The sequence below is a fragment of the Coturnix japonica genome, chromosome 4, assembly GCF_054131305.1.
Source record: "Coturnix japonica strain WE chromosome 4, WE-NBRP24, whole genome shotgun sequence".
Taxonomy (NCBI): domain Eukaryota; kingdom Metazoa; phylum Chordata; class Aves; order Galliformes; family Phasianidae; genus Coturnix; species Coturnix japonica.
Window position 1 is genome coordinate 10,786,909 of NC_140666.1, and position 26,111 is coordinate 10,813,019.

The 26,111-nt window shown below is 55.6% G+C and overlaps 3 protein-coding genes across 4 annotated transcripts; 2 read left to right on the forward strand and 1 right to left on the reverse strand.

The window, feature by feature from the left end:
* Positions 1-35: 35 nt before the first annotated feature.
* On the forward strand, positions 36-5,455 carry LOC107312575 (sestrin-3-like). Its single transcript, XM_015860118.3, has 9 exons — positions 36-272; positions 1,457-1,666; positions 1,737-1,919; positions 2,005-2,241; positions 2,323-2,431; positions 2,532-2,650; positions 3,015-3,205; positions 3,643-3,787; positions 4,200-5,455. Exons 1-9 carry the CDS (start codon positions 207-209, stop codon positions 4,287-4,289), a joined length of 1,350 nt encoding a protein of 449 aa, XP_015715604.2. The 5' UTR covers positions 36-206; the 3' UTR covers positions 4,290-5,455.
* A 976-nt stretch (positions 5,456-6,431) lies between these two features.
* Positions 6,432-21,796, reverse strand: FOXO4 (forkhead box O4). Of its 2 annotated transcripts, none has more exons than XM_085546040.1 (3): positions 21,570-21,796; positions 12,950-14,191; positions 6,432-10,846 (listed from the first exon to the last, which is right to left on the reverse strand). In XM_085546040.1, exon 2 carries the CDS (start codon positions 14,108-14,110, stop codon positions 12,968-12,970), a length of 1,143 nt encoding a protein of 380 aa, XP_085402166.1. In that variant the 5' UTR covers positions 14,111-14,191; positions 21,570-21,796; the 3' UTR covers positions 6,432-10,846; positions 12,950-12,967. The 2 variants fall into 2 exon arrangements, with proteins under 2 accessions (XP_085402166.1, XP_015715436.2); XM_015859950.3 differs by having other exon boundaries at positions 21,205-21,734.
* A 711-nt stretch (positions 21,797-22,507) lies between these two features.
* On the forward strand, positions 22,508-26,061 carry SNX12 (sorting nexin 12). Its single transcript, XM_015859991.2, has 4 exons — positions 22,508-22,701; positions 23,790-23,885; positions 24,084-24,208; positions 24,412-26,061. The coding sequence occupies exons 1-4, from the start codon at positions 22,537-22,539 to the stop codon at positions 24,512-24,514; spliced, it is 489 nt and encodes a 162-aa protein (XP_015715477.1). The 5' UTR covers positions 22,508-22,536; the 3' UTR covers positions 24,515-26,061.
* Positions 26,062-26,111: the final 50 nt, after the last annotated feature.

The following is a 26,111-nucleotide window of genomic DNA, read 5'->3' on the forward strand; positions in this document are numbered from 1 at the left end:
GCGTGACTCCGGCACGACCCGCCCCCCGGGGAAGGCGATTGGAAGAGGCGGAGCGGAGGCCGCGCCCCCTCCCGGTCCGGGCTGCAGCGGTGCCCGGCTCGGCGGTGCCGGCGGCCGGGACCGGACGGGGCGGGACGGGTGGCGGCGGAGCGGGCGGGGCGGTGCCGGCAGCGGGCACAGAGCATCGGCACGGCGGCGGGCTCACCATGATCGTGTGTCCCCAGAGCGTGGAGCACCCCCGAGGAAGCCGGTGCCAGCGGCTGCCGGGGCAGGTAGGACCCGCCCCGCCGCTACCGGAGCCCCCACCGGACCCCGCGCTGACTGTGCCCCGGTCCCGCCCGCAGCACCGGCCCTGCCCGCAGCTCGGCCGCCGCCCCCACCCCCCGCTCCCCCCGGCCGGTCCCTGCTCGCCGCTGGCCGCCGGGGCTCGGGGCCGGCGCTGTCCCGCAGCGGGGCCCGGTGCCGGTGCCGGTATCGGTGCGGCGGCGCCGTCCCCTTTGTGCGGGATGCGGGAGGCGCCGTGCCTCCATCACTGCCAATCAAAGTTGTTTTTCTCTCTCCGCCTGCACTGCCCGCGCTGCGCACCGGGGGCGCTGCCGCCGCCGTTGCTCGCACAATGGGGCCCCGGTTACCGGCAGCCCGCACCGGGCACCGGCGTTGCCCTCGAGTCCGAGATAGCGGGACGGGGGCTGCGGGACGGCGGGCGTCACCGGCGGGGCCGCAAGGAGCCGGGAGCCGCCTCGGGGAGGGGTCGGGGGGAGCCCCCCGGCGGGGTCCTGTGCACCAGGAGTGGGGGAGGAGACGGATCCCGGCCCCGACGGCTGCCGTCGAGGGGCAGCGGCTGGAACCGGGCGCCGGGATGCCAGGAGGGGGAGCGAGGAGGGCTGGGGAGGGTGAAGTGTGGCGGCACTCGGGTGTGAGCAGTGAGGCTGTGGGGATGTTGGGACAGCAGTGCTGGGGGCTGTGGGTGGGAGAGACTGTCATGGTGGTGGGGCTGAATGGCAGCCTTGTCCCCGTGGCCCACGTGTGGGTATGGGGCTGCTCTTGGTCCTTTTGCACCCGGAGTGGAGAAGCCATCACGCCTGGTGGCCCTGGCACCAAGCTGGTGAGCTCCATGCACAGCCAGGGCAGCTCACTTCCAGCCTTTGCCCTTGGGACACAGGAGCTGGCGCTCCTCATCCCCTTTTGGTTTTCCTTTTTTTGCCCTCCTTTTCCCCAAACCAAAAGCAAAGCTCCAGATGGCACCTGAGCAAAGCACTGACACCGGAGCCACTGCACTTGTCACCAGCAATGGCACAAAAAGTCATGGCCACATCCTGCACTGCTCCTCCATGGGTGTGATGGACTGCAGCTAACCAGGCCTGACGTGGCAGTGATGGGTGCCTGGTCTGGGCTCTGAGAGCATCCTCTCTCTGGCTGCATGGGGACCCCCTGATCCCCTCCTGTGCTCCCACAGGTGGTGAAGATGTCCGGTGGTGGCGGTGAGCCTGAGCGCCCTCAATTCCTGTTTGTGAAGGCTCTGGCGAGCCGGGGCCGGCTGGAGGCAGTGACCCAGCAGATGGGCTACCACCCCCGCTACCTCGACAGCTTCCTGAAGACACAGCACTACCTGCTGCACATGGACGGCCCGCTGCCCTTCGACTGCCGCCATTACATTGCCATCATGGTGAGCCCACCCTCACAGCCCTCGGATCGCCCCGCAGAAGCCAACTGGGGCTGACATTTGGCTCTTGCAGGCGGCCGCACGGCACCACTGCCGGTACCTGGTGAACCTCCACGTGCTGCAGTTCCTGCGGGCGGGGGGTGATCCCCAGTGGCTGCGTGGGCTCGATTTCATCCCCCTCAAACTGCGCAACCTCAGCGAGATCAACAAGATCCTGGCGCACAGACCCTGGCTCATCACCAAGGAGCACATCGAGGTAGCGGGGATGAGCGGGTTGTGTGCGGATGGGGTGCACGCACTCTGCCTGCCCGCAGTGCATTGCTGCCCTGTCTGTCCCACAGAAACTGCTGAAGATCAGCGAGTGGAGCTGGTCGCTGGCAGAGCTGGTGCACGCCGTTGTCCTCCTGGCGCACTGCCACGCGCTTGCCAGCTTCGTTTTTGGCTGTGGTTGTGAGCAGGAGGAAGGGCCGGTGGGCCGGGGCTTGCTGAAGGCCTCTCCACCTGGGAACCAGTGCTTCTGTGAGGCCGCCATGGGGAACGGCTGCGGGCAGGAGCTGCTGCGCATCAACCGCAAAAGGGTGAGCCCCTGGGGTGGGACTGCGGGGATAGGGATGGTGTGGGAGGATCCCGTCCTCACAGCCTGCCGTGCTCCTGTGCAGTCCCTGGACTCCTGCATGGAGCTGGACTCGTTGCGGGAGCGCGTTCAGCGGATCCACGTGGAGATGGAGGGCAGGGAGGAGATGAGGCCGCTGCCAGACCGCGAGGAAGGTGAGGGGGTGTGGGATGGGAGCATCGGGATGGGAGCATCACTGTCAGCAGTGCCTGGGAATGGGGCAGTGCCAACCGTCTGTGGGCTCTCCCCACACAGATACTGATGGGGAGGTCACCGGTGCTGCCAACCTCGCGTGCTACCTGCAGGACCCCGACTTTGGGTACCAGGACTTTGCGCGGCGCGATGAGGAGCAGACGCAGGTATTCAGAGTCCAGGTGAGGTTCCTGCTCTCTCCTGCCATCCAAGGAGTGGGTGGGTGCTCATGGGCTGCCCGCATGGCCCCAGAATGCCCAAGCAGGGCTGTGCCCCACCATGGGACACATCAGAAGGCTTTGGGGATGGTGACCAGTGACTTGCGCCCTCAAGGACCACCACACGTCCCCTCTGGGCTGGGTGTGGGTTGGCACTGAGATGGTGGTCGAAATCATTCCCAAGCTGCTTGGTGAGGGACACTGTGACTTGTGGTAGAGAAAACCCTGTGAATTCTGCTGCATCCCGAGGTCTTTGGCAGCCCTTCTCCCCAGGAACAGGCCTCAAATCTTTTCTGCAGTAGCAAAAGCCTCTTGCTGTGCTCAACAGGATTACTCCTGGGAAGACCACGGCTTTTCGCTGGTGAACCGGCTCTACTCAGACATTGGGCATCTCCTGGACGAGAAGTTTCGCATGGTGGATGGTCTGCAGAGCAGTGCCATGGCCAAGCGGCAGGGCTGCGAACCCTCGGTCTTCAAGCGGGGCATCTGGAACTACATCCACTGCATGTTTGGCATCAGGTAAAGACAGCAACCTCGTGGTCCAGGGGAGAAAACCACATCAGTCCAGGTGGGAAGAGAGTGGGCTGTGTGCCCAGCTGTGTGGAGGTGTTCTTGTACATGGGCTTGGAAAAAAGATAACGATTCAGTTGCACAGGCTGCCCAGAGAGCTCCATCCCTGGAGGTGCCTATGGCTGGGCTGGATGGGGCCCTGGGCAGCCTGAGCTGGTGGGAGGCACCCAGCGCATGGCACGGGTGGGACTGGGTGGGCTGTAAGATCCCTTCCAACCCAACTGCTCTATAACTACGCATGGCTGCTGCAAGGTGCTGCACAGACGGGGCATCGGTGCCCAGTGTTGTGTCCTTGCCCCATGGCTGTGACATGTCCCCGGTGGACCACAGGAGAGATGTGTGGCTGGGGCCGGGAGCTGGCTGTGACTGCCCTGTGCTTCCCGCAGGTACGATGACTACGACTACGCAGAAGTGAATCATCTACTGGAGCGAATGCTCAAAGTTTACATTAAAACGGTAACCTGCTACCCAGAGAAGACAAACCCAGAAATGTTTGACAGGTTCTGGAAGCAGTTCAAGCACAGTGAAAAGGTAGGGCAACCTCTGAGAGGGGGTGAGCAGGGGCTGAGGGTTTGGATGCTCATGGAGCAGAAACTTTTAAGCCATTGAATGGGAGCTAGAGGAAAATGGAAATGGGCTGTTTGTAAGGAGTTGGGTGTAATGTGTGGCACAGGGCCACTGGCAGCATGGGGAGCTGAGAGGTGGTCATCCCTTGGTGGGCAAGCCCTTGGTCTGGCTGTAACCCATAGCAGTGATGTGCTGATGCCCAGCACACTGGGAGATGCCCAGCACACAGCACTGGGAACAGCAACAGGCTGCAGAACAGGAGGGGAAAAGGGCATCTGCCCATGCTGGAAAACCTGGTAGTGTTTTGTCCTTTGCCAAACGACACTTGAATCTGGATGGGTGCTTGCTGCATGAGCATCTCCTGCTTCTCCCCCAGGTCCACGTGAACCTGCTCATTCTGGAGGCCAGGATGCAGGCAGAGCTGCTGTACGCACTGCAGGCCATCACCCAGTACATGGTCTCGTAGGCAGTGGGGAGCTGCGCTGCGGCAGGGCCGGGCAGCATCCTCTCTCCCTGGACTCGTGTGCAACCCGTCGTGCTGGGACAGGCGGCGAGGGATGACTCCATTTAGTTTACTTGACTGTCTTGTTCCTTTTCTTTTTTTTTTTCCCCCTGTGGGGCACGCTCAGTAGCCCTGTTACGTGCAATTACCAAACTGTGAGGCAAGTCCGTGCTGCGGAGATGTTGGTGTGATGCTGAAGACTTGAACTTGTCCATGGAGGACCGCCAAAGACACGGGTGGGGGGTCAGGAGGGGATCAGGCTGTGTTGGAGGGTTAGGGTTAGCAGCAGCTCCTCATCCCTGTGCTGCAGGAGCTCTGCTTCCATCCCCCCTATTGACAGCCTCCATGGAGGCAACATCTTGCTTAGGAGCCAGGTGGGTGCACTGTGGCATCCCATAGTGTGTGTGCTGGGTCCCAGCCCAGCACAGGGAGGGGATGCACTTGCTGCTGTGCCCATGTCCTGCCATCCACGTTCATGTGCCAAACAAAACCCTGTGGGTCAGACAAGCCAACTCCAAACCACGAAGCTCTTGCAGGTGAGTGCCCTTGGCACTCCTTGTGCAGGGTGAGAGGGCCTCTGACAGCCTTTGGGCTCCGGAGGGTTGCACAGAGGACTTGTGGCTGTCCACAGGGTTGTTAGTCCCAAACCCCGTGCCGTTTCCTATTGGTGGAGGTTCAAGAGAAATGAGGGAGGCTTCCTGAGTTAACACAGAGCTGGCATCTTCCTCTCACAGCAACAAGGGCTGGGGTCCTTCACCCAGACGTTTGCTCTTAACAGCCCAGCTGAGCTAAGGGAAGCCCCAGCCATAGGCTGGGGACTCCTGGGGCTGCCCTGGGTGAGCAGCACCAGCCCACCCTGCCAGGAGCTCCCTGGCTCAGAGCTGCTCCATGCATGTGAACAGCCCAGAGCTGGGGGCGAGGGAACCTGGTTCCCCCTGGGAACTACAAGAGGGGGTACAGGGCACCCCATCATCAGAGGGAGTCTGAAGTGAGGGCAGCTGTAAGGTCAGCCCAGTGCACGCTGTTTCAGTCGACCTGTTTACTGCGTAAATGTATGGGGAGAAAACCTTGTGTATGGAAGCTAAAGAAAAAGCCTATTTTTGCTATAAATATATTATGTTTGACATGGATGCGCGTTTTCTTTCTGGCTGGGGCAGGCTGTACTGGGACGGTGCTGGTATCTGGATGGCTGTGTTGGGCAGGGCTGGGTGTGCTGCCCAAAGGTGCTGTAACATCCCAGCTCAGCTTTGCAGCGGGGAACTCCAGCACCAGGGACTGCACCACTAGAGAAATGGTGACATCATCTACCAGAAAGGCACGCAGAACTCAAGCACCCATTAGGATGGAACACAGCAGGGCTGCGCAACTAGCTCTGCTCTCCTTGGCAATGCTCAGATCAGCATAAAACCTATTAACAACCACTGGGAGGGAACAAACGTTCCCCTGTTCTACGTCAAATCTGGATTTAATCCTCCCAGAGCCAATCGACAACCACAAAATCCACCCAGTGCATTTTCTTTCCCCACCTGCACCAACCACTGTGTGCTTACAGGAAGCCCCAAGGAGCATCCCAGGAGCAGCTGTGGGAGTCAGTTCCCCTGAGGATCACCTCCTAAAACCCAATATTTGGAAATCAGCTTAAGACTAATAGCAGGAAGCTTAAGATCCTTTTAAGGAGTTACTAGCAACCCCCAATTTTACACTTTCACAATGGTATTCTTCCCTCAGACCTTACTGAATACCAAGCTGCCCCCCACCCTTTAATACAAGTATCTGACCATAAATATCTTGTGACAGCGGAACTGGAGTACACAAGGATAGAGGCTCACTGATGTCCTGATGGACAGCATCCGCCTTGGGATGGAACAGCAGCTCCACCTCCGTGCTCCTAGTGACAGCCAGCACTGGCACCAAAAAGATCTGGACACTTGGGAGCCCACTGCAGCTTTCATAGGGCAGGCACACAATGACCCCAGCACCAGGCTGCCCTAACAGCATGAGGAGGAGAAGGAAAGAAGCTAAAGACAAGTGAATAAGTAAAAAAATCTACACAATAAAAGTGGCCCCCACCAGTGCACCAGAACAAACTGCATGAGACACAGAGCAGAGGATTACAGGTTTATTTGTCAAACATTCCCCCCTAGTCTAGCACATTCTACAGTCTTGCTAGCACAGATGGTAACAAAGAGCCTGTAATGGTTCAGAAGTTACACTGCTACAGAGAGCAAACAAAAGCAGGGATTTATTATGTTAAAAAAAAAAAAAAAAATCTTATGAGAAATGGGTGAAAAGTGTGCAGAGGGGATGGGGTGGAACAGGCATCCGCTTGTGGTGCCCATCCTGTGCACAGCACCAAACCAGCCCCAGCCCTCCAAAGAAGGCTCCTTCCAGCAGCAGTGCCCTACCCTGCAGGGCCAGACCTCTCCGGACACTTGGTGAGCACCAGCTGTGGCCGTGCCCTCCTGCTCGGCACCACAAGGGTCCCTTTCTCGAGGGGTTATGAGCTGTAGTGATGAGTTACCCATGCAACCGAGCTTTCAGGCACCTGGAGTCACCTCCCGCTTGCTCTTCCCCACGTGAATCAGAACAAGCATTTCACCAGGCGTGCAGCTGAGGCAAACCCTACATCATCCCTGCTCAGGTTCACATCCCAAAACTCATATACGTGTATTTTTTATTGGCTAACAGTCCAAACTTGCACATCATTTTGGTGACCCCAACCCACAGCACCAGACACAGGTTTCTCCCTCTTGGAGCAAGGCTAGCCCTCGAGCATTCGAGTGTGGCTATAAATAAGCACCTAACTAAGAAAATGAACAAATCATGATCTATATAAAAACTTTCTAGGCATTTCCTTTGGAAAAGCTGATTAGTGCTACTTGCTTCTAGCATGAGCCTCAGTTATGAGCACAGCCGGGCTCCAGAACGCTCCCACCGCATTCATTCCTCTCACTTAGCAGAATGATGGCATTGCTGTTTGTGAAGCAGCCCGGGGCAGGGGGGATGTCGTGGTTTTAAATACACCAGCTATAGAAATTAAAGGGCTCTAAGAAGCTTTCGATAGCCCAGATTTTGACAGGGAGCTGGTAGTAGTAAAATATGCTCAAGTTACAAAGAAGTCTCAAGCAATTAGCTAAACTCGGGTGTAAATGAATGCAATAAGCGTGCCTCCCAGCAGGCTCCATGGGCAGAACCCTTCAGGGCCCAGAGTGTGGCGGCCTCATGCTGAAGAAGACAGCATTTGATCTGGAGCTGAATGGAACTTGGTACAGTGAGGACGGGGGAGATGCACACAGCATGGCGGAGGGCTTCATGCCAGGAGCCCCCCAGGCACTTGTCGGGGAGCAGCAGTCCCCACAGCAGCATCTCTTGCCCTCCCCACCAGGTTCAGAGCTGCTCCCTAACCCCAGCCCAACCCCTCCTTACAGGAACAGCCCCCATAAGCCCATGCTGGTCACTGCTGCTGACTCAGAACGACCCATCCAGACCTGTGCTGCACTCAGCATCTGTCGGAAGCACACGCTTTGGGAAAGAACACACATCCCAGGGAAGTGCTGAGTGAGACCTCTCCTCCCAGCCTTCAGCAAGCAGTAGTTTAAGAACTTTAAAGTCCTTTACGTCCTATGAGGAAACATTCCAGGCTAGAAAAGACTTATGAAGTGGAAGTTATTTGAGAAGAGGTTGGAGAACTCCCAAATTCTTCGCATCCCTGACCTCTATAACCAGGATCCAAACCATCCTACCACACTTACCAGCAAGCGGAGAATCTGCCCAAGCCCATAACATTGCATTCACTGCTCACTAAGCACTCCTTCTGAGCACCGTGCTCAGCATCAGCACATGCTCTCCAAGATCCTTCAGCCCCTGCCAGCTGCTCTTGGGTTGAGGGGATGGAGAACACCCGTTGCTAACATCACCCTCCCTATTGCTTTGGGCTCTGTTTCCATGATAAAGACATTAGAGAGTCACACTGAGCAGCACTGGGCGTGCTGCTATCCTGTCCATGATACACAGCTGCGAAGCAGCAAAACCACCCCTAAGCACAGCAGCCATCAGCTCACTCTGCACATCATGGGACTCGTTTGCCCTTGGGGTCCAAGCAAACAAAGTGGCATATTATCCACCAGAAAACCCAAATCCCACCAGATCTATTAAGTGAATCAGCATAATGGCCAATCATTATGTGCAATACATGCCGTATGTAGCATGAGGTGTTTGTGGAAAGGCTATCTGTCCATTTGAGTAATGAACTAATTGCAGTGAGAATATGCACCCATGGTTCAAGACCTGGTATCCCAGCTTACAACCTCCCTCCTCAATGTTTTTGGGTTTGCTGCAGCGAGGTGTGGCCAGACATGCAGATGGTGGGTAATTTTTAGGCACATCACCATGAGGTCTGCCACAGACTGCCTTCAAAGCAGAGGTTATCAGACTACACAAAGGCTCTGATGGCCAAGCACGCTGAGGATAAGGCTGTTGAAGACTCATTGGTGCAGGCAGGCAGACAAACCACTCCCAGCATTCTGATCTCCGCTCAGATGAAAAGGAAATGAGGCTCATGACAACAGAGCAGACAAGGTGGTGAGACAGTGCGGCTCATGGCACTGCAAGATGGAAACCTGAGCAGAAGACACCTCCTCCTTTAGCAAGGAGCCCAGAGGGGTTCTGCCAGACCCACCCTACTGGATTACCCTAAAGCACCAGCACACCTCACCAGGTCCTGTCAGTGCCGGCACCAAATGGTAGCAGAAACATGCCAAGCGAACTGGCCTCCTTTCCCAGCTTCTGTCCTGCAAGAACCAAGAGAAGGGCCAAGCACTGACACAACCCCCAGCAGCAGAAGAAACTCCAGCAACAAATAAAATCACAGAACCCAAGATGACAGCTACCAAAACACCAGCTAGTGCCCTCCACTGGTCTGCCTGGAACGCCAGCAGATGGAGCACGGCCAAGCCCACACCATCCCACAAATGGGAATCCCTGCAGTGCAGCCCAGCTACTGAAGGAACAAGGAGTGCTGTTAATGACTGGCATTGCCCAGCACAGTGGGAATGCTGGATCCAGGGGAGCGCACCAGGAGCTGTGGCTGAATGCCATGCTGGTGCCTTCCACCTGCTTTAAGGGAGGCAGTTATTCCCCAGTTACACTGCAGGGCCCTTCCCACTTGTACTAATGACATTTTCAGCTTCTAGGCCCAAAATGCCTTAGACCTGTCCCCTCCCACTCTGTAGTGTTATCTGCTATCAAGGGGACAGATGCAGCAAGTGTTTTGTTTTTTTAATCCAATAATCTCATTTTCAATTAAAATATATAATATATATTTAAAAAGGTTTAGAAAAGCTTCTATGTAATTTGCAGCTACTTTTACATATAGATTACAATAATGTACAACCCTTCCCCACGGCGGTTGGAAACGGTGGGGATCTGCCAACTCTCTCCCCTCAATCATATGTATTACCCAACATCAAATACGTTTGTTCCTAATACAGCTCTGAAAAAGAAGTCTGTCACCGGCACCTCCTCAGAGGCTCCTGATACGCCTAATGGGGACACGCTTAACATTGGCTTTATATTCACTGTAGAAAGTTCCCAGATTAGTAAAAAAATATTTCATCTATAGAAAATGCCCTTCTGAAAAGCAACCAGGGCTCTGTTAAGGCCACACCCAGGCTTTCCCCTTCTCTGCTGCAGCGTGACAGATGAGAAACAAACCCCAAATGATGTTTCCACGTCCCACAAACAGCTACTTGCACCCGCGCCTATTTTACATCTGCCTGGTGTATTGGGAACGTGCTGAGAACAGCATAGGGACTTCTCTAAACATGCCTAGGATTCAACAGGGCACAGTTGGCACAGTGAAAAACTCAACACTGCTCCTCTCAGATGAATGAGAGGAAGCCCCCTAATGCCACAACCACAACCCTTCACTGCACAACAATGATGGCTGCTCTGGTGAGAAGGGCACGATGGAACCACTGACCCCAAGCCCATAACAGCACCCCTCTTCCCACCAGGCTTCCACCAGCATGTGGCTTCCCATTCCTTGGCCAGTCCGTGGGATTCCAAGTGCACATCTGGTGGCTTTAATGAAAACATCCAGCTACTTCAAGGCAAGAGGGAAGCGAGCAGCCCTCTGCCAACCTGAGGCACTGGGAGACTTTCTGCCATAGCAGAAAGAGAACAGCCATGGAGACATTCCTCCAGCAAACCCAGCTCTTCACATGGGAAAACTCTACTGCCCAGCACAGAGGCTTCTGGCCGAGGTTTCTACCAGGGCTCCTCTCCGGACACACACAGCCCAGGGTTTCCCCAGAAGGTCCATGGCAGGGTCAGGTTTGTAGGAAGAGACGTGGCACATAACAGGATTCCTATTTTTAACCTCTTCCTTTTGCAACCAGATGCAGTTTGCCCCTTCTTCCAAGGTGTGGCGTGCAGGGAAAACAAATCCAACATGCTCCGTTCTTTTCTCTGCCAGGGGTGGGAAGCGAAGTCAGAACCCAATGTTCAAAACCTGAAGGACACTAGGGAGAAGAAAAAGAGGGAACAGTTAAATCTCTGCTTCGGTGGCAATCCTGGATGCACAGATAAGGAGACAGTTGCTACCAGTCAGCCCTGTGCTGCTCAAAGGGTGCCTACTCCCACTAGGGAACAAACACAGGGACCTTGATGGAAGGAAGAGTCAAGTGGAAGACACAACTAAGCCCCAAATTCAGAGTACCGTTGAGCCAGAAAGACAAAACAAAAGCACAAAGATCAGAAATAAACACTTCTCCTGCAAGCTGATGGCACCAAAGCTTTGTAAGATAAGCAGGTGTTAAGGACTGGGCTGCCACCAGAAGCGCTGTTGGAAAGGCAGCAAGGAAGAGCAGCCACAAATGCAAGTTGGGGGGGAAAAGACAAAGAGACCTTTTGCTTCATTCTGGCTGGACTCAGAGCAGCAAGAAATGCTTGGGAGGGGTCTCAGCAGGTTTAAGACAACCTGAGGCAGAATGAGAAAGTAAATGCAGGGCACCAAGTCTATCGCATTGAAGCACTGGAGGAGCAGCTGCAGGTCAACCACTATTTCCAAGTGCGGTCATGCCTCCTGCACAGCCTCGAGCCTGCAAAGCACTCTGCACACCTTAACCACACACTATCCATGCAGTGAGCAGCAGAATTGGCAGGATTTCTGCAGTTCCTAGTCAAGGAAAGTGCTGGCATGCTGCCACTCTACCTTGTAGGCCAAGAGGTGCTCTGTGGGCAGAGGCAAGGGTTCGGTATTGGATCTCACATCCCCATGTAAAGGGGCTCAAGCAGAGTGCTGGGGAGCTGTGCACACACTCTTCAGTGCTTAACACAGCAGAAGGGGATAAAGTCACGTCTGCTCCGTGCACCGTGGGGAACAGCAATGACTGTTCCAAATCACAGTGCATGACTACCAGCACTCACCAACAAGCAGCTTTTGCTCAGCACTGCAGCCATACCTGACCCAGGGGGACACAGACCAGCCTGCAGACACTGCTTGGGATGGCTCTGAGGTTAGCAGTGATCCACTGTAGTTTTCACCAGTGTGAACTTCACACAGCAATATAGAAACCTTGCACACCAGAACACAAAGGCAAACACTCTGTAATTCAGCAGAGCAAACTTACTGAGTGCACAAGACTATACAAAGCCCTGTAAGAAAACAGGGGAAACCTAGATTGATCCTCCCTCTCTCTACAGCAAAGACATCTTGTAAGTATGGACAGAAGAATACAACCAACAAATGGAATCCTTAGCAGCACGATGGAATTTGGAATAAAAAGGCATTCAACTGTGTTTAAAAAGGCAATGTATAACGGTGTATCAGTGTTTAAGTATCACAGGCCCGAAGGACAGCGCCTCAGCCCATAGAAGAAACTGCCCCTTTTCCATTAGTTAGGTGAGCTCCAAGTGTGAAACAAGCCTCCACCTCCAGTGTGACAGCACTGACACGTCCTTCCTCCTTCCATCCCCGTTCACACCACACACTCCCATTTTCTCTTCCTCTTCCATTCTAATGGCTGCATAGGCAACTTGGTGGTTGATTCTGACAAGCAGGCAAGCCAGACTATACAGACACCATTCCCAGATAAGGGAAGGGCAGAAGGGCTGATAACTGAGAGGGTCCGTGTCCTGCTACATGCAAGCAAAGCAGACGATAATGAAACAGATAGGCTTTGCAATTACACATACTAGAAAACATTGCAAGCATAATTACAACCTGGATAGAAACAGAGCATGTGCCTCAACAGCTCTGAATATACCATTTTCATGTAAACAGAACAAGCTCTTGTGTCAAACTCAGAGCTAAAAGCATCAGAGAGAAGAGACCAAGCTCCTGTAGAACAGTCATCTTTGGTAACGAGAGAGCAAGACTTTCATTCAGCTTGCTGCTCTACTTCATTAAGAAGCTTACTACCTGGTCAAGTTAAATCCACCCTCCTTTACACAGCCTTTCCCCTTCTAATAAGGAATGCAGCTCTCCCAGAGCTTTGTCCTGAAAGGGAACTCTCTCTCCTAAAGACTTCTCTTCCACTACTGACAGTGGGGCACAGGAAGCTTCCCAGACAGGGCTGATGCTGTTACAACAGAGCCGTGGTACTCTGCATGGCACCGCTTACCTTTTTGTGCTCCTGAAGTTAACTTGGTACCCAGGTGTGGCTGGAAGCCTGCGAGCTGCTGGGATAGCTGGGAGTAGACGGAACAGGTTCAAAATTAAAGTCCAGTCCTTCTCCATCCATGAGTTCACTGTTGATTATGTAATCCATATCACATTCAAGGTTCTCCATGTACATGTCAATGTCCAGGTCAATGGGCAGCCTGTCCTGGTTTAACCCCAGAGGAGCAGGGCCAGCAGAAGAAAGCAGTGGAGGACTGCCCAGCTGGACCGACTGGGCAGCTGTTGCAGAAACTGGAGCCTTCAAACTGTTAATGCTGGCAGTGTTTTGAGGAGATGCTACTATGGGAAGCGTTGATGGCAAAGCACTGGCACCAACTGGTTCAGCCTGCTGCTCTGCAGGCTTCCCTCGCAGATTGCCTGAGCTCATCTTACTCTGGGTGGCTTGTCCACCTAGAAGCAGAAGAGTTCGGCTGCTCATCCTGCCACCAGTCTGCGGGAGAACTGGATCCACCTGAGTCATCAGCACATCCCTTGGAGGCGGAGAGCCAGGTGTCAGAAGAGCTTCCAAGGTCTGCGGCCCAGAGAAATGGCTGACAGAACTCTGCAGAGACATTTCAACAGGGTTAAACAGGGAATTGCCAAACGTAGCGGTCTGCCCAGCTGCACTTGGGCTCCGCAAGGAAAAGCTGGAATCTCTCTGGATTTGACCACTGGAGGTGGATTGCTGGGTAGACAGCACGGATGAGCTGGGAGACATCAAATTTAACCCATCGATGAGCTCAAGCTCCTCAGTCACAGTTGGTGGAACATTGCTGGATGCACTGGAGTACACCATAGACGGGAGAAGCTCTTCATCATGGAGGTCATCCTGCTCGGTCAGGATCGGAGAAAGCCTGGCGCTGATGGTGCTTGCATTGGAACTGGTTCGAGGCCTGAAGGTGTTCCACACATCAGAGTCCTCATTGCTTCTCGAGGATGGGCTCCCAGGCCACTTTGGGAACTGGGAGCCAGGGCTGTCAGCAGTGGCTTCTGGAGCAGATTGGAGCGGGGGCTTCTTTTTAGATGCTTTACTTCTGACTTTAGCGAGTTTGCTGCTGTTGTCCATAGATGCAGCTCTTCTCCTTGGTGCTTTTCCACTTTTACCACCTTCAGGATTGAGCATCCACCAGGAACTCTTCCCTGTGGCTTCATTATGAACTTTAATGAACTTGCTGTGCAGGGACAGGTTATGCCTAATAGAGTTCTGAAAAGAAAAGAAAACAAGAAAACAAACAAGATGTGAGGGACTGTTTACACCACACCTCTCAATCAGAAATCTCAGTGTATTCAGACAGCACCCAGAGAAGAAAGGTATAGCAAAGAGCTACTTGTCTGAAGCCTGCTAGTTCTGCTTGAACATGCTTGACAGCACCAGCAAGAAGTGCAGTGCCTCACTGCAACACCAGGGGTGAAACCACCACGATACCGACACAGCTCTCCCAATTCCACCTTTTTCATCTCCAAAACAAACAAGAGAGGATCTGTGGAACAAGAGTCCTGCTAAGCCTGGAGGCTGCGCCAGCCTCACTCTGGAAGGATGCAGTACACTGTGTGTGCTTCTAATGGGGTAAGATGTTCAAGCTGATAATGCACTCCCACATGGTACATGCCAGTTTTAGCCTCTCCCATCTTCCCATTTGGCAAGGCACACATTCCTCGTCCCTCCCAACACCCTTCACGTGGTTGAGCTCTGCTGGAACCTGCCAGCTAAAATGGCTGCACACCGATGTCAAAGCGAATTTTCATCCTGCAACTGTGCTGATAAACCTCCCTGTGCTTTAGAATCAGCAAGCTGTTTGGGCAGACCCTCCACGAGCCTCCCTGAAGCCTGCGCCGTGCACTTAATTAGTTCTGATAGGCAAACTGCACATAATTAAAGTTGCTTTACCAGTAGCACAACAGTGGTCCAGGTCAACATCTGTGCCATACAAGCTGAAAAGCTCAGAGCAGCCTTCTGTTTTCATGCACAATGTCACTGCTCTGAACCAGCTGTGCTTTTATCATCCTTTTCCACTGCCTGCTGCTTTCCCTCTCCCCACCCTTTCCTCTCAGATGAGTCCTTACCACGCTCGTTTTGTCCATCTGAAACGTGCTGTCCTAAAGCAGAGCAGCTGCAGATAAACAGATGCCATGAGTGCAGTGGAAAGTTTTGTGCAGATGGAAGGAGATGTGCAAATGGTTCCGTGTCAGCTTTCATTTCAGCCATTGGTTGTTAAGGATTTGGAGAAAAACCATTTTCCCAAAGGGCACACAAGCACTTTCTCTCACTTTTATTCTTCTCCAAGTGTCCAGAACAGCAATCAGAGTGCCACCATCTCCTGGAAAGCTGCTGCCCTCACTTCCAAAGCACTGCCCCACTCCCCCAGGCGACCACACCTGCCTTTGCATGCTCCTACAGCAAGAACCTCCAATAGGTTGTCCCCAGAGCTTCAGTCATTCTCCTGACGTTAACTTGTGAGCTGCTGAAGATGCCCAGTCCCGCAGGCTGCATTGCTGTCAGTGTTCCTGCACTGCTACAGAGTTCCATCAATGAGACCGGAAGAAAAGTAACACCACTTTCCACATCCTCAGTTTTAGTACCAAATTCTCTGGCTGAACAGCAGCTTGCAACAAGGTATCTTGAAATAAGAACCGTTTGGGGAAGCCTGACACCCTTGCACAAAAAGTAGCAAAGCATTCACAAACATCCCTGCTAAGCAGCTACAATGGCCACAGACACACGTGGTGGCTGCACGGTTCCACCTCCCACTGCACTGCACCACAGCTCTCAGGCTCCTCTTTCAGCTCTGCTTTGATTTTGGACTGTCTCCGTGCTAGCACAAGTACAGAAGAGAACAGATGTGTGGTTGGGGTGTGCTGGGCTGGCTGTGTGTCATGCAGGCAGCAAACTGAGCCATGGGGACGAGGAGAGAAGGCCCTGCCCTGGCAGCTTCCATGCTGAGTGCTCCACAGCATGAGGATGCAGCTGTCAGCGTGATGCACGTCAGACACATGGAGGGCACCCTCAAATCTCACTGAGAAAGCAAGTGGAAAATTCACCATAAATAACTGCAGAACTCCAAGTGAAACCGGGCAGGAGAGGAAATGACAGAATTCAGTCCCCTAGGCAACCCTGACGTATTTCCTTTCTCGACATTAAGCAACGTGAACCAAAAGCTGAGCTGCAATTAACTTCAGAGATGCTGCACAGCAGCCTGGCCGCCCTGCAATGCTGGCACCAGGTGCCCCCATAGGCTGTGGGTCTGCAGTGCCTTCAGGCAAAGCATGGCCTGAGTGTAGGGATTGGAACAGGTTAGTGCCAAAGCCATGGGAACATTTTGGCAATGGGGAATGGTGGCTGCATCGCACAGAGGTTCTTACAAAGTACAGCTGCGTGTTGCAGTGAAAAGTGCCCCCACCGGGGTCTCTAATCCCTTTTGGATCAGAGCTGATGCCTTTAAACCATATTCAGACAAGACTAGTAGGAAATTAATGACAGCTATTACATGGATTAAAGCTTGGCCAGAAACATTCACTTAAACAACCAGGGATCCCCCAGGCCCCAACCCCACCATGTCTGGGGCAGGATACACCAACAGCCACAGCTTTGTGCTTAACACCACACAAACCGTCTCCTCATTCCCCAGCAGTTGTCACTACATTGAATCTTCTCAATTGATAACATCTCCTGGCTCTACGTAAAGGAAAGGAGCAGCCCACGCTGCCACACAGCCCTCCAGCAGCACAGTGCAGAGCCCCATTTGGTCTGCAGGCAAGGCATCACCCACCTGGTGGTGCATAAAGCCAGCAGCTCTCCCCTGCAGCACATCCTGCTTCCTACAGAGGCCAGTGATGGCCTTTCCAAGGCACTGCATGGCCTCAAGGGCAGGCTGGGGTTGCTGCCCATCCCAGTGCCCACATTTGCCTGGGTTTTCAGGGATGCTCCAGCAGCACTCCAGAGCACTGCAGCCATTGTCCGAGGCAGTCTCAAAAGTTCCTACCACAAAGCCCAGAGGGAACCTTAGCAAAAAAGTCTCTCTGAAGAATCGTGGACAGAACAAAAAGAACAACGAGATGTGCAATCCCTGCAGCTCCCTGCACTGCGTTCTCACTGCCTTGCGGGCACACAAAGAACACGGTCACATCCAGCACAGGGCCACGTTCCAAAGCCAGGCCTGTAATTGCACTGAATTATAATTTGCCACGGCATTCTTCAGAGGCTGCATGAAGGAGGACGCTCCGCCTCCTACATTTGTCAGTGCCTGTCTCAGCACTCAGCCCGCCACTTGGCTCCCAGGGCTTCAGGAAAAAGGCTTCATGGCAGAGATTTTGCAAAGCTGTGCTCCAGCAAGTAAACAACTGCTCCGGAGCTGAGCAGTGTCCCTGCAGCCGCCCACCAGCATGGGTGCAAACCTCAGCCTCACAGACTGAAAGCTGCTTCATAGGAGGGACGTTTTCCCCTCTCTGTAATCTTTCAGTCTGAGCTCAGAAGAAGGAAATCCCAGCTCTCTAAAAGAGAGAAACTGTGACAGTTTAAATGTTGAACATGACAGGGAGGCAGACACAGCAAAAGCTACTCGGGGTTAGATAAGAGCAGGAGGAACTTGATGGAACAAGCCATGCCAGCATCGCAGGAGCTGCTGCCTTTCAGGGCTGCCTGACAGATGAAGCTGTGCTGCAATATTCATCTTCATCAACAAATGGACAGGGAGCAACAAAAGCTCCCAGGGGTTGGAGTGCACTGCATGGGGCAGAGGGGATGCTGCCAAAGGGAGAGCTCTCCCCTCCTCAGAGCAGAACTGCACCCTGCAAAGGAAAAGCAAGATTCAACCACAAGAACCCCTATAAATCTAAGGCAGCATGGCCCTGTCGTACCTCTGTGCGTTACTGCTGTCCAATTGCTGTTAGATTTTGTTAGGTGTCAATGATGACAGCAACAACATCAGCAATCAAAGCGACGTGGAACGCACACCTCTTCATTCGCAGTGCCAGAACGCCTGTGGCAGAGTAACTCCATCTCAGCCTCCCTCCCTGCACAGCCAGCAGCCGTGGGCAGCCAGGCTTCAGGCTGAGCCCACCCCATGTACGGATGTGCATTGGACTGAAGCTCGTGCAGAACAGCACCTTGCTCAGAGCTAAGATGCTGAACTTCAGTTTCACATTGCCTTTTGCTTTACGGCTTTTGGGCATGCAGCCAGTTATGCCTCAGCAGGCAACAACAGGGAAATACTCTGAAGGGCTCCATAAACCATCAGTGATTCTATACCACTGCTTTCTATACATCAGCCTATAGAAAAAGTGAAACTGGCCGGGCAGCAGCCAGGGAGCCAATGAATGACGAACAGCTCACCTCCAGCCAAACAAGCACGTGCTTAATTGGAACTGAATAGGAACTCATTTGCAAGGCGTGAGGATAACCTGCAGAACCTCCCAGCCGGGCCTACTTTTGCTTTCTGGCTGCTGCTCTTCTATGGGTGACTTTCAGAGCTGCTGTCACAGCAGTGGCAGCCAGGGAAGTCCCTCCTCATTGTAATCTGCAGTGCAGCCACTGGAATTGTTGCACCACGCACACACATACATCTGAATCAAAGCAAACACAAAGTGCCAGACCACGGAGCAGCACTTCAGCCTCCTGCAACCAGTGCTAAGCTGCAGAACCATTTGTTCTTTCCTTTCCACTGCACATATAGGAAAAGGCTGATTTTCCCTACATTGAAGTGATTTGGAAGAGGCCAGTTTCAAGTTCCTTCTGTTCCTACAGAAGAGAAGACAGTGGGTTTGGGAGAACATGACAAGCCTGGCTTTGGAACATGGCCCTGCACTGGATGGGACCATGTTCTCTGTGAGCCCATCACCGTGCTGAACCTGCTTATACTCATGGACACACAAAGTGCAACAAGAGGGACTGTGTGTAACACACAGGGACTGCTGCAGAGAGCTTTGTGCCCTCCTGCTGAGCAAGGCACAGCTCTGCCCAAAGTCCCCACAGCCCCCATCCCACAGGCAGAAAGCCGGAAGCAATGATCCTCTTATCCTGGAGCAGCTTGCAGAGCCCACAAGGGGATTACAGTGGCTGCAGGCACACTCCTGCGCCAACACTTCTCCCCCCAGCCCGGTTAATTCCTAACTCCAGCTGAATTACATTAGGGAGCAGACGGGCTGCACACCCGGCAGGTCTGCCCGCTCACACAGCGCTCAGCACAGCTCAAGAGCAGCAAACAGAACCTTCCTGGAGGACTGAGCTTTCCGGAATTCAGAGGTCACACCCTCACAGACCGTAACAGCTGTATTTCCCTCCATTGCGTGCCGGGGTAAAGCAGCTGCAAAGCCCTTCTGAAGCAACGAGTTTACAGGCTTTATATTAGCTGGAGCAGATGTGTATAATGCTCCAGATGTGTTCTCTATTAGAACTGTACAATGCGATACGTTATCAGTGCATCCCTGCCAGTACAACAGGAACATCACAGCTCGGGGGGCTGAAGGCATTCAAGCATCCCAGCAGCACTGGGCAGCAGCTCCACCTTCGGTTCCGTTCTTCAAACTCATTCGGTCCAACATCAAAAAAGCTGCACCCAGAAGAGTCCTTAACTTGAGATGTGTGGAGCACCCCAAGCATCTGTGTGTCAGCGTGGATGGGATGAAGCAGCCCTCAGGCTGCAGGGCTACAAAGGAACTTCATCACGAGGGAAAAGTCGTTGCAGAACAGCAGCAGAGCATGGATTGCTTTCTTCTGTGAACAGATCCCCATTTCCATCTTTCTGAATGTTAAATCCGACTCCACTTCCTAAGCATGATACGCAATGGAAACTCGAGAGTAAACCCAAGGCTGACAATCCCTTTGCACACTCATCTAAGAGGACAGCCATGCTTTACCAAGCTCCACACCCACCTACTGCAACACCCAGCTGGGCACCACGCTTCAGCTTCCCTATAACATCTCGGGATACATTTAATAAGACACAACTCCAGGCTCAGGCTCTGTTGCCAAACAGATGCAGACACATTCCTAAAGAGAACAGACACCATTCCAGGAACTGTTTGCCAGAAGAACATGAGCCTGTGCAACAGTGGGAGCAGCACAGCGTGCACAGCCCAAGGTGGGGGAGCTCTCTGCCACGAGCCCCCAGACCTACTGAAAGGAACAGCTGGGTCCTGCCTCCAACTGAAGCTTAATGATGGTTTAACCTGCACAAAGGAGAGACTAACACAAAGAAATATGGACGGATGCTACTGAACTACACACACTTTGTGAGAGCTGTCAGAAAGCTTGAGAAATGTGGCAGGAGTTCAGTGTCAACCCATGCCAACCTGGGCTGAGACAGCTGCACCTCTCCCACCACTCCTGCCCTCTCTGCAGCCAACAGGACTCCCACAACTGCTCGTTGAGCCCCTTCAGAGCTGGGCCAGCTGCAGGCAGACCCACCAGCACATCGCCAGAAGCAACACTAAGTCTCTGTGCTGATCGGGTGCTCAGTCACCCAGGAGAGGAATGCAGAGCTGGAGTCGTGGAAGCCCCACACCCACCGGCTCACACTGCAGCACAGCCTGCAAACAGGAGCACAGCATCACTGTGGCGCTGCCCTTCAGACCCCACTCCTGCAGGCACTTGCTGTGAAATATATATGAGTGTGGCCCACATGGCTATTTCACAGCCCAGCTCTCACACTGCCCCTTCTCTTTGCTGGAGTCCACCTGACTGAACAGCACACACCCTGCAGCTGCCACCTGCACAGGATGGAAACGGAGCCGGGTCTTTAGCAGAACGCAGCACCTGCAGATGTGCAGAGCAGATGGGAAGAGGTCTGGAGCTTTGAGACACGCTCTCTTTACCAAACTCCAGCAGAGGTCCTCAGTCCCTGCACAGCGACTCTCGGACAGCGCACACGTTTAAAGGAGGCCCTTAACGCCAAGAATGCCTGCTATGAAACTGCTATTTACACGGAGCCCCGCGCACTGCGGCCTCGAGTTTAAAGGCCCTTCAGCTGACGCCCGGGCAGCTCCGCAACGGCCTCTCCAGCAGCTTCGCTCCTTCCAGCGCAGCTCTGAGGACACGAGGAGCGAGCACACGGCACAGCCGCGGGTTGCTGCTCTACTGTCCCGGACACGGCGCCGTATTATCGGGGCGGCCCCCCGGGCCCGCACGGCTCCAAGGAGCAACAGGTGAGCGCGGCTGAGAACGGCACCGCGCGGAGAGCGCCGAGCAGGCCCGGCCCGCGCCAACCCCGCAGCCCCGCGCACCTTCCATCCGGCGGAGCTGTTGCTGTCCCCCTTGTCCTTGAAGTAGGGCACGGAGCGGACCATCCACTCGTAGATCTGCGCCAGCGTCAGCCGCTTCTCGGGCGCGCTCTCGATGGCCTGGCTGATCAGCTCCGCGTACGACTGGTTGCCCCACGCGTTCCGTCGGGAGCCGCCCTTCCGCGCCGCCGCCGCCGCCGCTCCGCCGCCGCCTCCGGCCCGAGCCCCCTCTGCCCGCCCGGGCCCGGCCGCCGCCGCCGCCGCCGCCGCTCCGCCCGCTCCCTCCTCCGCCGCCGCGCCCGTTCCGCCCGTTCCTCCCGCTTCGGCCGCGCCCGCGGGCAGCTCGGGCCGCGGTAAAGGCCACGTACAGGAGCGCGGCCGGCTCTGCGGCTCGAAGTCCGGGTCGATGTCCGGCGCTGTGGCCGCCGCTCCGCCCGCCTCCGCCATCGGCCCGCTCAGCGCCGCCGCCCCGCGCCCCGCCGGGCCTGAACCTCCCGGTGCCGCCACATGGGATGTGACGGGATGTGACGGGACGGGCCCGACCCGCCGCCCTTTGTCAGTCGCGAACCGACACCGCCGCGCCGCTCTGTTTACCAGCGAGCAGCGCACCGAGCTGCGCCTGCGCGCCACGAGCGCGCTGGGAGATGTAGTCCCGGCGAGGAGAAAGCGCGCGGCCGAGGCCCAGCGGCGGACTACGACTCCCGGCGAGCACCGCGCCGCAGGGCGGGGAGATGGGGGCGCAGCTCCCACGAGCGAGCGTGGCGGGCGGGGCGGCACCCGGCCTACAGCTCCTACAGCTCCTACAGCTCCTACAGCTCCTACAGCTCCTACAGCTCCTACAGCTCCTACAGCTCCTACAGCTCCTACAGCTCCTACAGCTCCTACAGCTCCCGGCGGGCACCGCGGCGGCTGCGCTTACATAACCGGGCCGTCACCTTCTCGTGCCCCCTCGAGGTGTCTCGGACGGGGCCGTTCCGCCCGCACAGCGCCCCGCTGCAGGCCGCACCGCGATGTCCGGACCGGAGCGGCGCGCGAAGCGCCACCGGCCGCAGCGCGATCGTTGCGTTAATCAGGTTCCGGGGCTCCTGCCAGCATACACGTTCCGGGGCGGTGATCGCCCGTGCCCCGCGCTATGAATACTCGCTCGCGTTATGCAGGCGCCCTGCGAGCGGCGGCGCAGCATGCACGAGCGGGGTGGCCTCGGCCGCCCGGCACTCTGGATAAGCCGCGCGTTATGCAGGCGGCGGGCGGGCGGCGGGGCTCTATGCGCGGGCGGGGCGACGCGGGCTGCGGCAGCGGCCGGGCCGAGCCGGGCGGGGCAGCGGCGGCGGTACCATGTCGGAGGCGGCGGTGGCGGACACACGGCGCCTGAACGCCAAGCCGCAGGACCTGACCGACGCGTACGGGCCGCCCAGCAACTTCCTGGAGATCGACATCTTCAACCCGCAGACCGTGGGCATGGGCCGAGCCAGATACACCAGCTACGAGCTCCGCATGAGGGTGCGGCCCTCGAGGGGGACGGGGCGGGCGGGGGGTGGCCTGGAACGGATCGGAGCGGCCTGACGGGACCGGGACGGGGGGGCGGCACCACGAAGGCGCTGCGCCCTACAGCAGGGCCCTATAGCAGTGCTCTATAGCAGGGCCCTATAACAGGGCCCTACAGCAGGGCCCTATAACAGGGCCCTATAGCAGTGCTCTGTAGCAGTACCCTATAGCAGGGCTCTACAGCACGGCCCTATAGCAGTGCTGTACAGCAGGGCCCTACAGCACGGCCCTATAGCAGTGCCCTATAGCAGTGCTCTACAGCAGGGCCCTATAACAGTGCTCTACAGCAGGGCCCTATAGCAGTGCTCTACAGCACGGCCCTATAGCAGTGCTCTACAGCACGGCCCTATAGCAGTGCTCTACAGCACGGCCCTATAGCAGGGCCCTGCGAGCTGCCAACGGCACAGCCGGGCCTTGGGGTAAACATGGCCGACGGACGGGGGTGTGGTGGTTATGGAGAGCGTGTGCAGCTGGAGCCTCCTTTAAAAGCAGCCGGGCTGGGCTGCGAGCAGCGAGCGGATCTTTGTCTCACTGGAACTAGTTCCTGCAGGGATGCTTTGAAAGCAGTTTTGTTCTGCAGGCCTGATCAGGATATCATGGAATCGTTGGAAGGGACCCTTAAGGGTCATCTACTCCGACTGCTCTGCAATGGGCTGGAAAACCTACGGCTCCGTGAAGTTGCTCAGAGCCTGGTCTGTATACAGTTAGCTGTGTTGCAGCAGTACCTGTGCATGTCTAGGTGCTGCGTGTCAGGAGGTTGTGCTGCCTCAGCTCCCACGATGATTCAGAATGTATTGATAGTGCAAAGGTGAAGTTTGAGGAGCTGTCAGACTCTTGGAGGAAGGGAGGGAGAAGGAAGGGGAGCTGCCGCAGGTTGTTATGTGCTTATGTTCTGTCCAGAATAGCAAAGCTGGGCGTTCCTGTGATATGTCCCTCTTGGGGGGCCCTGGTTTTCTGAACGCAGCCTTGGCTTTCAATGGCATGTAGAAACACTGTCTGGCTTCCTAAGGGCCCTGCTAATTAACTGCTTCTCTTGATTACAGACAAACCTCCCCATCTTCAAATTGAAGGAGTCATGTGTGAGGAGACGATACAGTGACTTTGAATGGCTGAAGAATGAGCTGGAACGAGACAGTAAGGTGAGGTCTGGCTCAGATGTGCCTATTCCTGCAAGCGGGCTGTATGAGAGCAGCAGCAGCGATGGTTTGGAGCAGAGGAGAGGCTGTGGTGGGCAGCCCCTGGGGCTCGATTTCTGGCCACGTGGTGGGTGTCAAATGATGAAGGGTGCCCTCTCTCAGGTGGCAGTTCTGCTGACAGGAGTGATCCTTTGCTTTCAGATTGTAGTGCCACCACTGCCTGGAAAAGCTTTGAAACGACAGCTTCCGTTCCGAGGAGACGAAGGCATCTTTGAGGAGTCCTTCATCGAGGAGAGGAGACAGGGACTAGAACAGTTTATTAACAAGTAAGCTTGATGCCCCGGGCTTGCTGCCTGCTCGTTCCTCCAGCTGCTGCTGGTAGTAGAGGGGGTCGTGGGTTGACCAGAAAGGAATCTAGATACGCTAGTGTTGTGCTGAGAGCTCTGCCTTCACTCCCCACCTGCAGAAGGTGTGTACGTGGGGGTCTCGGTGGTGCCTGTGCTAACTTCCACCTCTCGTTTCCTTCTAGAATTGCTGGGCACCCGCTGGCACAGAACGAGCGCTGCTTACATATGTTCCTGCAAGAGGAGACCATCGATAGGAATTACGTCCCGGGGAAAGTGCGCCAGTAGCAGCACCTGGCGCTGTCTTCCTCCATTCCACCCTCCCTCCTGCAAAAATGACATTTATTTTTACACTAAATCCGTCTTCTCTGAAGCAGCTTTTTCCTCTCCTGAACCTCCCAGTTTGTTCAGTATTTTCCTTCTTTTTGTAACTGGCAGCAACTTGTTCTTGCGGGCTGTGGTCTTGGCCTAAAGGTGTGAAGATTGATGCGAGTGAATGTGTTGTCCCACACCTAGCGGCAGGTGTGAATAGGTGTGGAGCAGGAACTTGCTTGTGGCATTACGGCGTAGGAGCTGCCTCTCTCCCTGTACGGAAAGGTACGAGATGACCTTCGCTCCCCCTGTCCATGCAGCCCCAAAGCTTCTCTTCAGGAGACTGTGAAGAACAGCAGTTGTCACGTTGGTCGGTGATGGCATCGGGTATTAGAGTTTTAGTAAGGCTTATCCAAAAGAGCGAGTAGGCGCCTGGGTGCATTGGTCCCTCGTCCACCCCACCTGCCCTGCATGAAACCCCCATTCTTCAGTGTCTGGAAGTGCCGAGGCCCGAGACTTCCTCTCTAAGCCTGTGCTCAGCCTCCTGCGTTCCAGAGCCGTGTGCTGTGTTAGTGTCAGGGGGCCCCGCTCCTTTCTGGCTTGCTGCAGGCAACTTGGGGGGGTCCCCACGAATGCCATGTGCTCTCCTGCTGCTGTGTGTGAGCAGGTTGCTGTGTGGAAGCTGGGCTAGCCTGGCCTGTCGCACTGGGGGCTCGAGCTTGCAAAATGCATTGACACTTCTAGTTGAGCTGAGCTGTAGTGACCTCCTCCTGTGCCCCGGTTGTGGAAGGGGGAGCTGTAAGTGGCTGTGGTGGCGCAGCGGTGGTGACAGGTGCCAGCAGCTGGCTGCTGCAGGAGGAGCCCAGCGTGAGGGTGGCAGCAGCACCTCTCCATAAGGGAGCTGCTGGGTCAGTTCTGGGTTAATCGGTTGGGATGGAACAGGGTAAGGACTGATTGAGTTTAGTCTCGTCTCTGTTTTGCAATGAGCTGGACAGTGGCAGTATGGCGCAGTGTGGCACGAGGGCACGAGGCTGAGCAGGGAACGGTCCAGGGCTTGTGAGCAACTGGCTGCAGCACAGCTGTCCTTTGGGGAGACCCCTCTGGCTGCCATGGCCGTATCGGGTGAGGCTCAGGGACCGCTCAGCTCAATGCCGGCAGCTTTGCGGGTGCTCCTTCAGGTTGTGGCACGTGGTAGAGCAGAGCCTGTCTCTATGGAGAGCCCAGAGCCACGGTGGCTGCCCCCTGACCCTGCCAGGCTTCCTGCCACGCACTCCCCTACGGCCTCCATCGCGCTGTGCTGGGTGTCGTGGTGCTGGGGGTGAAGATGAGAAGGGGCTGAAGCCAGGATGGAGCTGCTCGGGGACCGTGTGTCTGCTGGAAGTCCTTTGTCCCCATGGGCCCCTGCTTGGAGGGAGGGTCCCCTCGTCCTGCGCGTCCCGCTGCGGGGCAGCCCCCAGCCGGCTGTCCTACTGTGTCCAGTGTACCCTCCCGGTTCCGTTCGCATTAAACCACTGTGAAGCCAAGTCTCCGCCTCGTCCTGCGGGCAGCGGGGCGGGTGGGGAGGGGGGGCAAT